The sequence below is a fragment of the Bos taurus genome, chromosome 8 (assembly GCF_002263795.3).
Source record: "Bos taurus isolate L1 Dominette 01449 registration number 42190680 breed Hereford chromosome 8, ARS-UCD2.0, whole genome shotgun sequence".
Lineage (NCBI taxonomy): Eukaryota > Metazoa > Chordata > Mammalia > Artiodactyla > Bovidae > Bos > Bos taurus.
The window spans coordinates 102,292,332-102,305,782 of record NC_037335.1 but is presented as its reverse complement, the minus strand read 5'-3'; the positions used below and the strand labels follow the sequence as shown (position 1 = coordinate 102,305,782).

The window sequence follows — 13,451 nt, the reverse complement described above, 5'->3', positions numbered from 1 at the left end:
ACCGGGAGTGGGGTGTCACGCACACTGAAGCACTCTGCAAGTAGCACTCTGCGAGCCCGGTTTCTGCCGGCTCGCATCTCACCACCGCCAGATGAGCTAAACAAGCCCGGGAGCGGACCTCCGACCTCCGACCCCTCCCCGACCGCGTCTTCTCCGCTGTACGGCAGAGCCTCAGTCAACATGGCCGCGCCCATAGCCCATACTCAAGGGCACCGCCATTGCAGCTGCCGGACCCGCCGAGGCCGCTCTCCGGGTGGTCGCCATGTCGGCCACCGCCTGCGCCCAGTTCCCGACAAAGCCAGCGACCGTGGACCGGAGGAGGAGTGCAGGGACAGCCGAAGAGGCCGAGTGCTTTCCGGAGATGGCTGTGTCGGGGCCCGGGGGCAGCGCTGCGGTGAGCGCGATGATGGGGCGGGGTGGTCTGGTGGTCAGCTGTCGTTTAATCGGGCATCAGTGGCTGGAGGGTTACTGTAGTCTGTGAAATAGGTGATTTGGGAATTGGAGTCGATGCTGAAGGGCCTTTTGCACGGGCGGGAGGATGATCTTAGCATCCTCAGGAGCTAAGGGATAGTGCTAGAGGGCTGTCTGTGCAGTTTAAGGAAATCATTGTTTGAGGGATCTGCGGTGACAGGGGCCTGCGCAGTCAGAGTTTGGAAGGCCGCGGGGATAAGAAATAAGGGCTTTGGGGTGTATCAGAGATTGGGGAGGACTATAGGGGTCGCAAATGGGAATGTCTACGGGAGTCAGCAATTACAGTCTCTGTGGTTGTTAGAGATGGAATTGTTCCCCTCTGTGTGCAGAGGTGCAGGCAGGTGAGTTAGTAGTTATTGCAGTAGTTAAAGGTAAGAGATGATGATTGGGGTTTACAGGTGAAATAAAAAATCAGAATTAGAACATGCCTGGAGATGAGCCAATAGGACTTACTGATGATATGGAGCAAGAGGGAAAAGAAGACTCAAAATTTACACCTAGGCTTTTTGGAACTGGTAGATTCCATTTCCTGAGAAAGGGTTGTGTTGGAGAAGACCTGATTTGATGGCTTAAAGAAGAGCCAGGGTGGATAAGCCATAGTTCTGTTTGAGCAGTGGCAAGAAGCCCATTACATACATGTTCAAGTAGAGATGTTGAGAAATTGTTAGATATAAATCTAGAGACTTATAGAGACTTATAGTCTCTAGGAGAGACTTAGACTGAAGAATCCGTATTTGAAAGGGATCAGCATAAAGATGGCATTTAAAGTCATAAGATTGAATGAAATCATCTAGGAAGAAATGACAGGGGAGAAAAAAGGGCAAAAACTCAAAGAGTTTTGGGTCAGTCTGATGTTTTGAGTTCTGGTGGAGGAGAAGAAGGAGGAGGAGAGGGAGAGGGGAGGAGGAGAAGAAGAATGAGGTAGGCAGTAGGAGGTAACCACTGAGGTAGGAGGAAAACTGTAAATGTGTTGTCAAAAAAGCATCAAGGTTTTCAAAGCAATGGCAGTACTCAGTCCCCAGAGTATGACTACAGAGAATTTGACTTTGGCAAGTTGTAGTTCCATGGTTATTTTGATTGATTAGAGCTCTTAGAGTGGAATGACGGGTAAAATCTGGTGGGAGAGTTAAAGAATGGGAGGTAATGAAATAGAGACAGCAAGTATAGACAACTTTAAGAGTTTTGCTGATAAGGGGAGCAAAGAAATGGATATTGGATGGGACATGAGATTAAGAGAGGATTTTCCTCAGATGAATAATTTTGAGACAACTTTGTGTGTCAGTGAGAATGACACAGTAGAAAGGCGTACTAAGTCACTTCAGTCCTGTCCAACTCTTTGTGACACTATGGACTTTAGCCCGCCAGGCTCCTCTGTCCATGGGGATTCTCCAGGCAAGAATACTGGAGTGGCTTGCCATTTCCTCCTCCAGTGGGTCTTCCTGACCCAGGGATCGAACCCAGGTCTCCGTTGCAGGCAAATTGTTTACTGTCTGAGTCACCAGGGAAGCCCTCTCCTGGGAGAGGACTCTTAGAAAATTATTCCTGTATTCCTCTGTGCTTTACATCATGCCCCTTTTCCTTAGCTTATTTTGCTTTGAATTCTTTGCTGTTCTAAATCATAGCTATGAGTACAGCTATATACTGAGCCCTGTGAGTCCTTCTAGTGAATCATTGAACCAGAATGTTAATGGGTTAAAGCCTGGTGATACTCTAAACAAGATACGGTTTTGAAGGATGAATGAAAAACAGTTGAAAGTGTAATTTACTTCATCTTAAGGCTCTAAGATTGGGGGGAGGTGGGGAAACAACTTCTATTGGGGAACACTGTAAGGGAGCAGAATCCTCAGGCGACAAGTAGGTTTTGGTTGAAGCAAGCAGGCGATGGGACTTCCCTGGTGGTCCAGTGGCTGTAACTCCATGCTTCCAATGCAGAGGCCCCGGGTTCAATCCTGGTCAGGGAACTAGATCCCACATGCTGCAACCAAGACCTGATGCAGACACATAAATAAACATTAAATTTAAAAAAGCAAGCAGGTGAAGGAAATAGCTGAAAGGGTGTGTGTAGTGGAGTTTATTGGCAGTGGTTAGGGTTTCTGTAAAGGCTGTGTGAGGGTTCTGTTGGTGTCAGTGATTGGGGATTGATAGTATTTGGGGGTCATATCTTAGGTGGAGATCGATACGTCCCACTGGCATCAATAGTTGAGGAACCTGTGGCAATATATGATCAGAGTGTTTATGAGGGCAAGTAACTGTGGAGATCTGTTGCTGTTAGTAACTGGAAGGTTTGCTGGGATCAGTCCTTTTGGAATTAGGAAGGACCATGCTGGCTCAGTGATTGGGAAGCCAGTAACAATTAGTGACAGGAGTTATAGGAATCAGTGACTGCAAGTTTGTGAGCTCAGAGATTGGTGACACACACAGATAATTGATTGGTGGTTTATGGCAGTGGGGATGATCTTTAAATGTTAAACAGACATGTTTGAATACATATTTATTAGCTTCAAAATTCTACAGTAGCTACCTAATAAGAGGAGAACTTTAACATGCTTTATTTAATTCCTTCTCCCCACCCACAACCAATCGTATGCATGCTTATTTTTCTTACATCATACCTCTTGATTTTAGGGATTAAATTTTTTAAAAGTTAATTTATTTATTTTGGCTGCACTGGGTCTTCATGGCTGCTTGAAGGCTTTCTCTAGTTGCAGTGATTAGGGGCTACTCTCTCGTTTCGGTGCATGGGCTTCTCACTGAGGTGGCTTTTCTTTTTGAGCAACATGGGCTCTAGGGCATGTGAGTTTCAGTAGTTGTGGCTCTCTGACTCCAGAGCGTGGGCTTGGTAGTTGGAGCACATGGGCTTAGTTGTCCTGTGGCATGAATCTTCCTGGATCAGGGATCAATCCTGTGTCCCCAGCATTGGCAGGCAGATTCTTTACCACAGGACCACCAGGGAAGTCCAAGGATATTTTTATAACAATTGCACAAGAAAGTTTGCGGGGGTCCAGCCCCGGCTGATCCAGGGTATTCGAAGGGGAGACGGCGTCGGCGACTATTTATTTATTTATCAAAGATATAAAGAGTAATAGAATGAGGATAGCTCAGTAGGAAAATTCAGTGGAGAAAAGAAGCTGAGTAGCTTGGTTTACGTGGGACCAATAAAACTTCAAGACAAGAAGTTTGCACCACTTACGTAGGCCGCAGGCGTCCTTCCGTTCTCCCGAAGGAGAGGAGACGCTGAGGCCTCCCCGGTCGGATCTTAGAAGCCCAGGCATAATTAGTAAGCATGGTGGCTTCCGCGCTCCAGATGGAGACTCAGCTGGAAGTTAAAGGGAAGAATGACATGGGGAGACCAAGCGTTGGTGAGCAAGGCCCGTAGCTTTATTTTTAACAGGGGCTTTTATACCCTAAGTTACACATAGAGGATAATAGGGGATGCAAAGTCAGCAGTTTTTGATCCTTATCAAAAACCAGGGTTTCTTTCCTGCAAATTTATTGTATACAAATGGTTTAGGTGATTTACATCATCTTCTGGCCAGAAGGCCTACTAACATTTTATGACTCTTGACAAGGACTTATCAACAAAGACTTATTTTCTCTAAGAGTAATTATTTTAAGGTTTGGCGCCATCTTCCGAAGATAAAATTGCATTCCTATAGGGCGGATGTGTAATGGGTTTACAACAAAGGAAAAATTTATTACCTTAAGGGTCTAAAGTTACTAACACCAAGGCCACTACTTATTTTTTCTACATACCAACTATATTAATTAATACACATTCAAGGATACAATTCAGGGGATGTGGAAACTTGGCAACAAGCATTGGCTCATCAATGAAATCCTTTACTAGTTTATTCTGACAGTTTCTAACTCTCTGAGAGGTTCTAAGCTATTTGAATATCTTAAGCTTCCCGTGCCTCTCGAGGCTGGGAGACTGTAAACAATCGTATGCATAGCTGTAGGAGTCCGGGTAAACTTGTCAGGTGAGTTAGAGAGCCATCTGAGGGGTTTGGATTTAAACACTCCTAATTGCCCAGGAACTTTATTAATTGGAGCTGTAAGTTAACTCTTTGACAGAGAGAGCGAGATGGTGGTGGGGGACAGCCCCCAGTAAAGTCAGAGGTGAGAGCACAAAGCAATAAAGTAGGCAGACTCTGGTTTTTGGCGGGTAGATGCTCGAGAATATCCGGGGGGACTCCTGAGGCTCGATCCCGCCTTTGCGTATGCTGAGCCTCCTTCCTCATGACCTTTGTCACGAGTGGAATGCCTCACCGGCTCCCAGCAAAAGTTTATCAAATGACTTGGATGTAACTAAACACTTTACTGGTTTTATTATTCATAGTTCTCTCTTGTATATTATTAAGTCTTTCCCAATCTCAAAATTATTCTGATCCAATTTTCCTTCTTTAAAAAATTATTCCTCTTCTCTCTCTCCTTTTCCTACCACATTCCCTATACCTCCCTCCCTTCTTCTCTTTATTTTTAAAGTACATAGGTAATATACTTTCCAAATCCTTACATACCTAAATATCTTACTTTTGCTTCCAAACATAATTGATTTTTTGACTGCTCATAAAAACCAAGGGTCTCCATTCTTCTACCTCAGAACTCTATATCCATAGTGTTTAGTTATAAAGATGAAGACTGATTCTAACATGTTTGTTTGTTGTAATTGTCTTTCTGTCTCATAATCATATGGTGTTTTTTCAAAGTACCTTCGACTGAATGGCGTATAACAGCAGAAGTTGATTTCTGACAGTGCTGGAGGCTACATGTCTGAGAGCACTTTGGGATCTGGTGAGGGCCGTCTTCCGGTTTCAGACTCTCATTAGATCCTTACTTGGCAGAAAGAGCAGAGAGAGGAAGCGCATTCTCTCATAACTCTTATAAGGGCACTATTCCCACTCATGAAAACCCTCTCTCATAACCTCATCTAATTCTAATTTTCTCCCAAAGGCCCTCTCTCCTAATATCATCACATTGGAGGGCAAGGTTTCAATCATGAATTGGAGGGACACATTCATTCCATTATAGGGACATTTCTTAATGTGGTTTTAGCCTCTCAAAAACAAAAGTGAGTGAAAAAATAACTTTATGACAAACAGTGAATGGACACGGTAGGAACAAGTAATTATTATCTTGTCCAGATCTCTCACTGATGTGGATAACATTAGACTGAACTAGGAATGTGCTGTTTTACAGGGATCGGTAACATTCAATGATGTGACTATGGCCTTTACCAGGAAGGAATGGGAGCAACTAGATCCTGCTCAGAAAAGCCTGTACAAGGATGTGATGCTGGAGAATTACAGCAACCTAGCCTCAATGGGTAAGGACAGTTCCTTTGTAATTCAAACTATACTTACTGTGATGCCTTCTCTCTGATGCCCTTGATAAGTTTATCCTCGATTTTTATGAATCAAAGAGTTGTAATCCCTTTGGGTACTAAGCAGAATACGTGTGATCCTGCCTTGAAAATGGAGGATCTACTCAGATGGGGTTTGTGGGCATTGCACTGTGAAATTTCTGAAGCCACGTATTCTTTTATCCTTTACAAGCTCTGAAACTCAGATGTTAGGGATTGATTTCTGGGATGTTTGTTGTTCTAACACTCAATTTCTGTCTTTTCTCATGAGTAGGGTATCAGGCTCTCAAACCAGACATGATATCCAAGTTGGAAAAAGGAGAAGAGCCATGGCTAGGGAAGGGGAAAGGAAGCAGACAAGGTGGCTCGAGTGAAATAGCAAGAACCAAAGAAATAGGAGCCAATGGAAGTAAGTTCCTAGTTTCTTGATGATAACTTTGGATTTCTTTCTTTCTCCCACACTTTTGTTATTTACTTTAAAAAAATATATATCTTTTCTTTCTACTGAAGTATAGTTGATTTACCATGTTAGTTTCAGGTATACAGCAAAGCAATTCAGTTATCATCTATCTATCTATCTATCTATCTTTTTTTTAAAGATTCTTTTCCCTTATAGGTTATTACAAATTACTGAGTAAAGTTCCCTGTGCTACACAGTAGGTCCTGGTTGGTTTTCTGTATTATATATAGCAGTATATTTATGTTAATCCCAAATTCCTAAATTATGCACCCCCCCCCTTTCTCTCTTTGGTCTGTTAGGTCTGTTTGTGTTTTGTATAGTTCATTTGTATCTTTTTTTTTTTTGGATTCCACATATAAGCAGTATCAGGTGATGCTTGTCTTTCTCTGTCTGGTTCACTTCACTTAGTGGGATCGTCTCTAGGTCCATCCGTGTCGCCACAAATGGCATTATTTCATTCTTTTTATTGGATGAAAATTCTGTTGTATAAATATACCACGTCTTCTTTGTCTGTTCATCTGCTGATGGAAATTTAGGTGCTTCCCTGTCTTGGCTGTTGTAAATAGTGTTGCAGTGAACATTGAGGTGCATGTATCTTTGCTCATTACGTCTTTCTCTAGATGTATGCCCAGGAGTGGGACTGCGGGATCACATGGTAGCTCTATTTTTAGTTTCTTAAGAAACTTTCATATAGTTTTCCATAATGGCTGTACCAATTTACATTCCCACTAACAGTGTTGGAGGGTTCCTTTTTCTCAGCATCCTCTGTAGTATTTGTTATTTGTAGATTTTTTTTTGATGATGGCCATTCTCACTGGTGTGAGGTGGTACCTCATTGTGGTTTTGATTTGAATTTCTCTAATAATTAGTGATGTTAAGGATCTTTTCATATGCCACCTGTATGTATTCTTTGGAGAAATGTCTATTTAGATCTTCTGTCCATTTTCTTGATTGAGTTGTTTGGTTTTTTTGATATCAAGCTATATGAGCTGTCTGAATATTTTGTAGATTAAGCCCTTGTCAGTCGCATCATTTGCAAAAATTGTATCCTATTCCATAGGTTGTTTTTTTTGTTTTATTTATGGTTTCCTTTGCTGTGCAAAAACTTTTAATTTGGTCCCAGTTGTTTATATTTTTGGTTTTATTTCAATCTTTACTCTAGGAGAAAGTCCATAAAGAGATCACTGCAGTATGTCAAAGAGTGTTCTGCCTGTGTTTTCCTCTAGGAGTTTTATAGTATGTGGTCTTCTTCCCATTTTGAGTTTATTTTTGTATGTGGTGTTAAAGATGTTCTAAATTCATTCTTTTACATGTATCTGTCCAGTTTCCCCAGTACCACTTATTGAAAAGACTCTCTTTTCTCCATTGTACATTCTTGCCTCCTTTGTCGTATATTAATTAACCATAGGTGCCTGGGTTTGGAATTCTTCAAAGAAAATTTGTTCTGAAATTCTTCTTAAAGGTTTTAAGGGTCTTAAAGACCCTTCTTTATTAACCGGGAAGTAGCAGTAGGAAAATATCAAAATCTCCCACGGGAATAGGAGTCCAAAGATTCTCTAACCTTGGAGATTCTAATATGTCTTCCTTCTGTGACCCTGCCCACATGGGAAGTCCTCATATGAGATTCACTATAGTTGTGAGCCAGTGTGGTTTACGGGAATTTGCTTATACCACTTGTATCAGTCAACTTAGGCTAAGTTATGCCCCATTAAAGAAAGAGCACCCCCCCCACCTCCCCAAATCTTAGTGGCCTACAAAAAGAAAGTTTTGTTTCTTGCTCAAGCTGCAGTCCTTTCCCACATTATCTTGTGACCTACACTGAAAGCGCAGTCCCTATTTGGCAAATTCTGATCTCATTACAGAGGGAAAGAAGAAGGAATGGAACCATATGATGAGTTAAAAAATCACTGCATGTGGTAGATATCTCTTTCTTCTTAACATTTTATTGGTTCTTTAGTCAGAGCAGGTCACCTTTCCACTCCCAAATTCAACTGGATAGGAATGGGAGGATTAAATGGTCATGCAGTGGGGCTGGGAGGAGTAATCTACAAGGAACAATAATGCAGTCTGCTACACTACTTGGGTTATGTTAGGAAAAATGGTGAAAAACAGAGCTCTAAACCTTGGGCACCAGACAATCAGATGCCTAACTGACCCATCCATATATAGCCATCTTTCCTAATCTAGACTTTCCATTGCTCAGTTTTGAGAAAGAGCAGTGAACCCTTTTAACTGTTTTTTTAGCTAATCCCATTCCTGCTTACTCTTGCAATCCCATGGACTGCAGCCCGCAAGCCTCCTCTGTCCATGGGATTCTCCAGACAAGAATACTGGAGTAGGTTGCCATTTCCTTCTCCAGGGGATCTTCCTGACCCAGAAATCAAAACCAGGTCTTCTGCATTGCAGGCAGATTCTTTACTGACTGAGCTGTGAGGGGAGACTTTACCTCTCTAAAGCAATGCTTTTAAAAATTATCCCCCTTTTCCTAATATCCTCAGCTTTTCCACCTTTGTTCACCCACACTCTGAGACCCCATAGTATCAATTTTCTCTCCTTAGGTATTTAGACATTCTTAGATCTGTCTTCTTTCCAAATCTCTTGGCGTGATGCTCCTGCCCCTCATTACTTTCCATTTCCCCACTTTCTCTGTGAAATGCTCTAGACCCATGGTCTATACCACCATCATTATTTCCATTTCCTCCCTAACCCTTGCAGTTCAGTTAAGTTCAATTCAGTTGCTCAGTCATTTCCAACTCTTTGAGACCCCATGGACTGCAGTATACCAGGCTTCCCTGTCCATCACCAACTCCCGGATCTTACTCAAACTCATGTCCGTCGAGTCAGTGATGCCATCCAACCATCTCATCCTCTGTCATCCCCTTCTCCTTCTGTCTTCAGTCTTTCCAAGCTCATCAGGGTCTTTTCAAATGAGTCAGTTCTTCCCATTAGATGGCCAAAGTTTTGGAGTTTAAGCTTCAACATCAGTCCTTCCAATGAATATTCAGGACTGATTTCCTTTAGGATGGACTGGTTGGATCTCCTTGCAGTCTAAGGGACTCTCAAGAGTCTTGTCCAACACCACAGTTCAAAAGCATCAATTCTTCAGCACACAGCTTTCTTTATAGTTCAACTCTCACATCCATACATGACTACTGGAAAAACCATAGCTTTGACTAGACAGACCTTTGTCTGCAAAGTAATATCTCTGCTTTTTAATAAGCTGCCTAGGTTGGTCTAACTTTTCTTCCAAGGAGCAAGTGTCTCTTAATTTCATTGCTGCAGTCACCATCTGCAGTGATTTTGGAACCCAAAGAAATAAAGTCTCTCACTGTTTCCACTGTTTCCCCATCTATTTGCCATGGAGTGATGGGACCAGATGCCATGATCTTAGCTTTCTGAATCTTGTCCAGACAAAGCTCTAATTCCTTGTCTTATATTTTACCTCCTTACAGGATAGCTCTTTCTCAGATGATCAGAAATTGAAAGCTTTATCTTTCTTTCTAAATTAGAGCTTCCTCTCACCTTCCCTGTTTTTATCAGTGTCAAATTTTAGGCTTGTCTACCATGGAATTCCCATGAAACTTTGCTCTCTGTGCTCTCTTTTACTATTCTTTCCTTAGTTCCTGTTTTTTTTTTTTTTCTCTCAATTCTGACTGACATCACTCAAATCAGATTCATATTATCCCATTCCTAAATTGCTCCAATTCTTAGGTAGACTTCCTAACTTCCCCCCTTTAGAAAAATAATTCATCTTAGATGTTGCCACCAAACGTTAAAACATACAGTTATTATATACCACTACAGTCTCCCAAAAAAGGAAGGGCAAGAAAGGCCTTCTCCATTCCCAAAGAAAGGCAATTCTAAAGAATGTTCAAACTACTGCACAATTGCACTCATCTCACACTCTAGCAAAGTAATGCTGAAAATTATCCAAGAGAGGCTTCAACAGTACATGAAATGAGAACTTCCAGATGTTCAAGCTGGATTTAGAAAAGGCAGAGGAACAGAGATCAAATTGCCAACATTTGTTGGATCATGGAAAAAGCAAGAGAATTCCAGAAAAACATCTACTTTTGCTTTATTGACTACACCAAAGTCTTTGACTGCATGGATCACAACAAACTGGAAAATTCTGAAAGAGATGGGAATACCAGACCACCTGACCTGCCTCCTGAGAAATCTGTATGCAGATCAGGAAGCAACAGTTAGAACCAGACATGGAACAGTGGCCTGGTTCCAAATTGGGAAAGGAGTCCGTCAAGGCTGTATATTGTCACCCTGCTTATTTAACTTCTATGCAGAGTACTTCAGGCTTCCCTGATAGCTCAGTTAGTAAATATCATGACATCTGGTCCCATCACTTCATGGCAAATAGATGGGGAAACAATGGAAACAGTGACAGGTTTTATTTTCTTGGGCTCCAAAATCACTGCAGATGGTGACTGCCACCATGAAATTAAACAACGCTTGCTCCTTGGAAGAAAAGCTATGACAAACCTAGGCAGTATATTAAAAAGCAGAGACATCACTTTACCGACAAAGGTCTGTATAGTTAAAGGTATGCTTTTTCCAGTAGTCATGTATGAATGTGAGAGTTGGACCATAAAGAAAGCTGAGCATCGAAGAATTGATGCTTTTGAATGTAGTGTTAGAGAAGATTCTTGAGAGTCCCTTGGACTGCAGGGAGATCCAACCATTCCATCCTAAAGGAAATCAATCCTGAATATTCATTGGAAGGACTGATGCTGAAGCTGAAACTCCAGTACTTTGGCCACCTGATGGGAAGAACTGACTCATTAGAAAAGACCTGATGCTGGGAAAGATTGAAGGCAGGAGGAGAAGGGGAAGACAGAGGATGAGATGGTTGGATGGCATCACTGATTCAATAGACATGAGTTTGAGCAAGTTCTGGGAGTTGGTGATGGACAGGGAAGCCTGGCGTGCCGCATTTCATGGGGTCACAAAGAGTCAGACACGACTGAGCAACTGAACTGAACTGAATAGCCCCCAAATTAGCAGAATATCCATAATATCTTTTTAAGTTTCTTCTAACTCTGAATTTTCAAGACTCCGTGAATTTCTCAAGGCTGGAGGGACCAGTCTGTCAAATGACGAATGAAGAGAATTCATAGTTTTTGATTCCTCCATTCATGGCTCCAGTTTTGACTATCTTTACTTTTCTCGCTGATGCTTGGTGTTACAACTAAAAAATATTCCTAAGTCATTTAATATGTGCTCTTTTGTCATTGCTGTAGTGACTCTATTCTTGGTTCAAGTTCTTACTATTATCCTTGGAGGTTCTTCAAGGAAGGACTGTTTTCTGTTCCCTCCAATGATTGTTGGTTCTAGTGAGTTCCATGCTTCGGTTTCTGAAGTTACGGTAATTTTAGCTTAAAATTTATGTCTTAATTACCGTCTCAAATTCAGGACAGGCTTATAGCCTTAATTATGTGCTCTGCCAGACCAGACTCCCCTAGTATTATCCTACCATTATGCCAGTTAACTAGTTAAGAGTCTCCTCTCCTCCCCCATGGTAAATTTCTCTTGTGGTGATGTGTATCTTTTTCAACTGTCAGTTGGGACCAGCCAAATCATCATTGTAAGAGGTTCTTATAATGTTATACCTCAAGAGGAAAGGTCTGAGTTTTGATCCCTTTCTTCCCAGAAGGCGATTTGCCTCCATCTCTCCCAGCATCTTTGGGCATTGGAAGATACAGCCTTTGTCATGCTACAGAAAAGTTCTTGTTATACTCTTTCTCTCAGGATGCTTGCATCACTTAAAATTTCCTAAATGAAAAAGCAGCTGGCAACTCCAGTTCTTCCTACTATATCTATACCACTACTTTATGTATACTTATAAAAATTGATCTACTCTATGGGAATGAATCTCTTAAAAATTCTCCATAAAAGCAATGATATTTCCCAGCCATATATTCAAACACCGTAACTCCTTTCTATTTGAACCCAGTTTTTACTTTATCCATGTAATGTTCTTTCACTACTAAAATGACTATTTACTTTTTATCTTTTTTCTCCCTGAAATCATGGGGACTCTTATATGTGTTTCTCCCTTTGAGTCTCTTTAATTCCTATCCTGAAGCTTTTTCTGTTTTTTCCATGTCCATAGTTGATAAAGGCCACCCCCAAAATGGTGGTCCTAGATCCTAAGTTGTTTGGTTTTTACATATGTAGTGTCCATATCTAGCTAACAGAAGTCTTCAAGCTTCAACTCTAAGTTCTTAGGAAAATTGTTGGATAGCTAGGGTTGATGTTTACTGTTGTCCAATCAGTTGCTTTCAACCAGAAGTTGGATCATATACTAAAAACATATTACTGCTGCTTACATCTGTCAGTTTGAGTTTGGTCTCAGAGAACAGAAGCCTGGGTTGAGAAGATAGCTCAAAATGTATAATTGTATAGTGTATGGAGGAAAGAACGTGAGCAATTGCTTAGAGTTGGGAATTAGCTTAAAATTTATAATTGGCAATTAGAGTGACCTGACAGGAAGGTGTGCTCCATAGCAAACTATTGGAAAACAAGTGTTTGTGTACACTACAAATCCAATGTCATAAAGTTTATTTGCCAGTCTCATCACTGTGAATTTTATAATATGGTAAAGGCATCAAGTAACTCAGAGAAGGAGCTTCCCCAGTGGCTTAGTGGTAAAGAATCTGCCTGCAATGCAGGAAATGCAGATGACACAGGTTCAGTCCCTGGGTCGGGAAGAACCCCTGGAGGAGGGAATGGCAACCCAGTCCAGTACTCTTGTCTGGAGAATCCCATGGACAGAGGAGCCTGGTGGGCTACAGTCCATAGCGTTGCAAAGAGTCAGACACACTTTAACATAAGAGTCAGATGTGTTTTAGTACAGGAATGCCATTATTATATTAATCATAGGTGGGAGCAGTAGAACATCCTTTTCTACTTAATCCCTCAGACACCTATATTCAGTACTGTTTGATGAGCTTACTTATTTTCTCTTATTTTGGCTCTTTGGGGAGCAATAACAAAATTTTACTTGTGCTATCCTAAGTAAATGGAGGAATTTATTATAAGGCCTTTGTAACCTAAGGGATGGTACTTGAGCCAGGGACTAGAGCCAGTACTGGAAAGCCATTAGGAATTGGGATTGTGTAAACAATCTCTTTGAGAACACAT

The 13,451-nt window shown here is 41.5% G+C and overlaps 1 protein-coding gene across 4 annotated transcripts in view; it reads left to right on the top strand.

Annotated features, from left to right (window-relative positions):
* The first annotated feature begins 229 nt into the window (after positions 1 to 229).
* ZFP37 (ZFP37 zinc finger protein) overlaps positions 230 to 13,451 on the top strand; it is a 95,362-nt gene continuing 82,140 nt past the window's right edge. The window contains exons 1-3 of one of the 4 annotated variants that reach the window (XM_003586435.6): positions 230 to 394; positions 5,671 to 5,797; positions 6,108 to 6,242. In XM_003586435.6, the coding sequence (XP_003586483.2) occupies positions 263 to 394; positions 5,671 to 5,797; positions 6,108 to 6,242 (394 nt within the window). In that variant the 5' untranslated portion in view covers positions 230 to 262. Of the gene's footprint in view, positions 395 to 5,670; positions 5,798 to 6,107; positions 6,243 to 13,451 lie in introns of those variants that run through there. The other 3 variants (XR_009495756.1, XR_009495753.1, XR_009495752.1) reach the window with 3 other exon arrangements.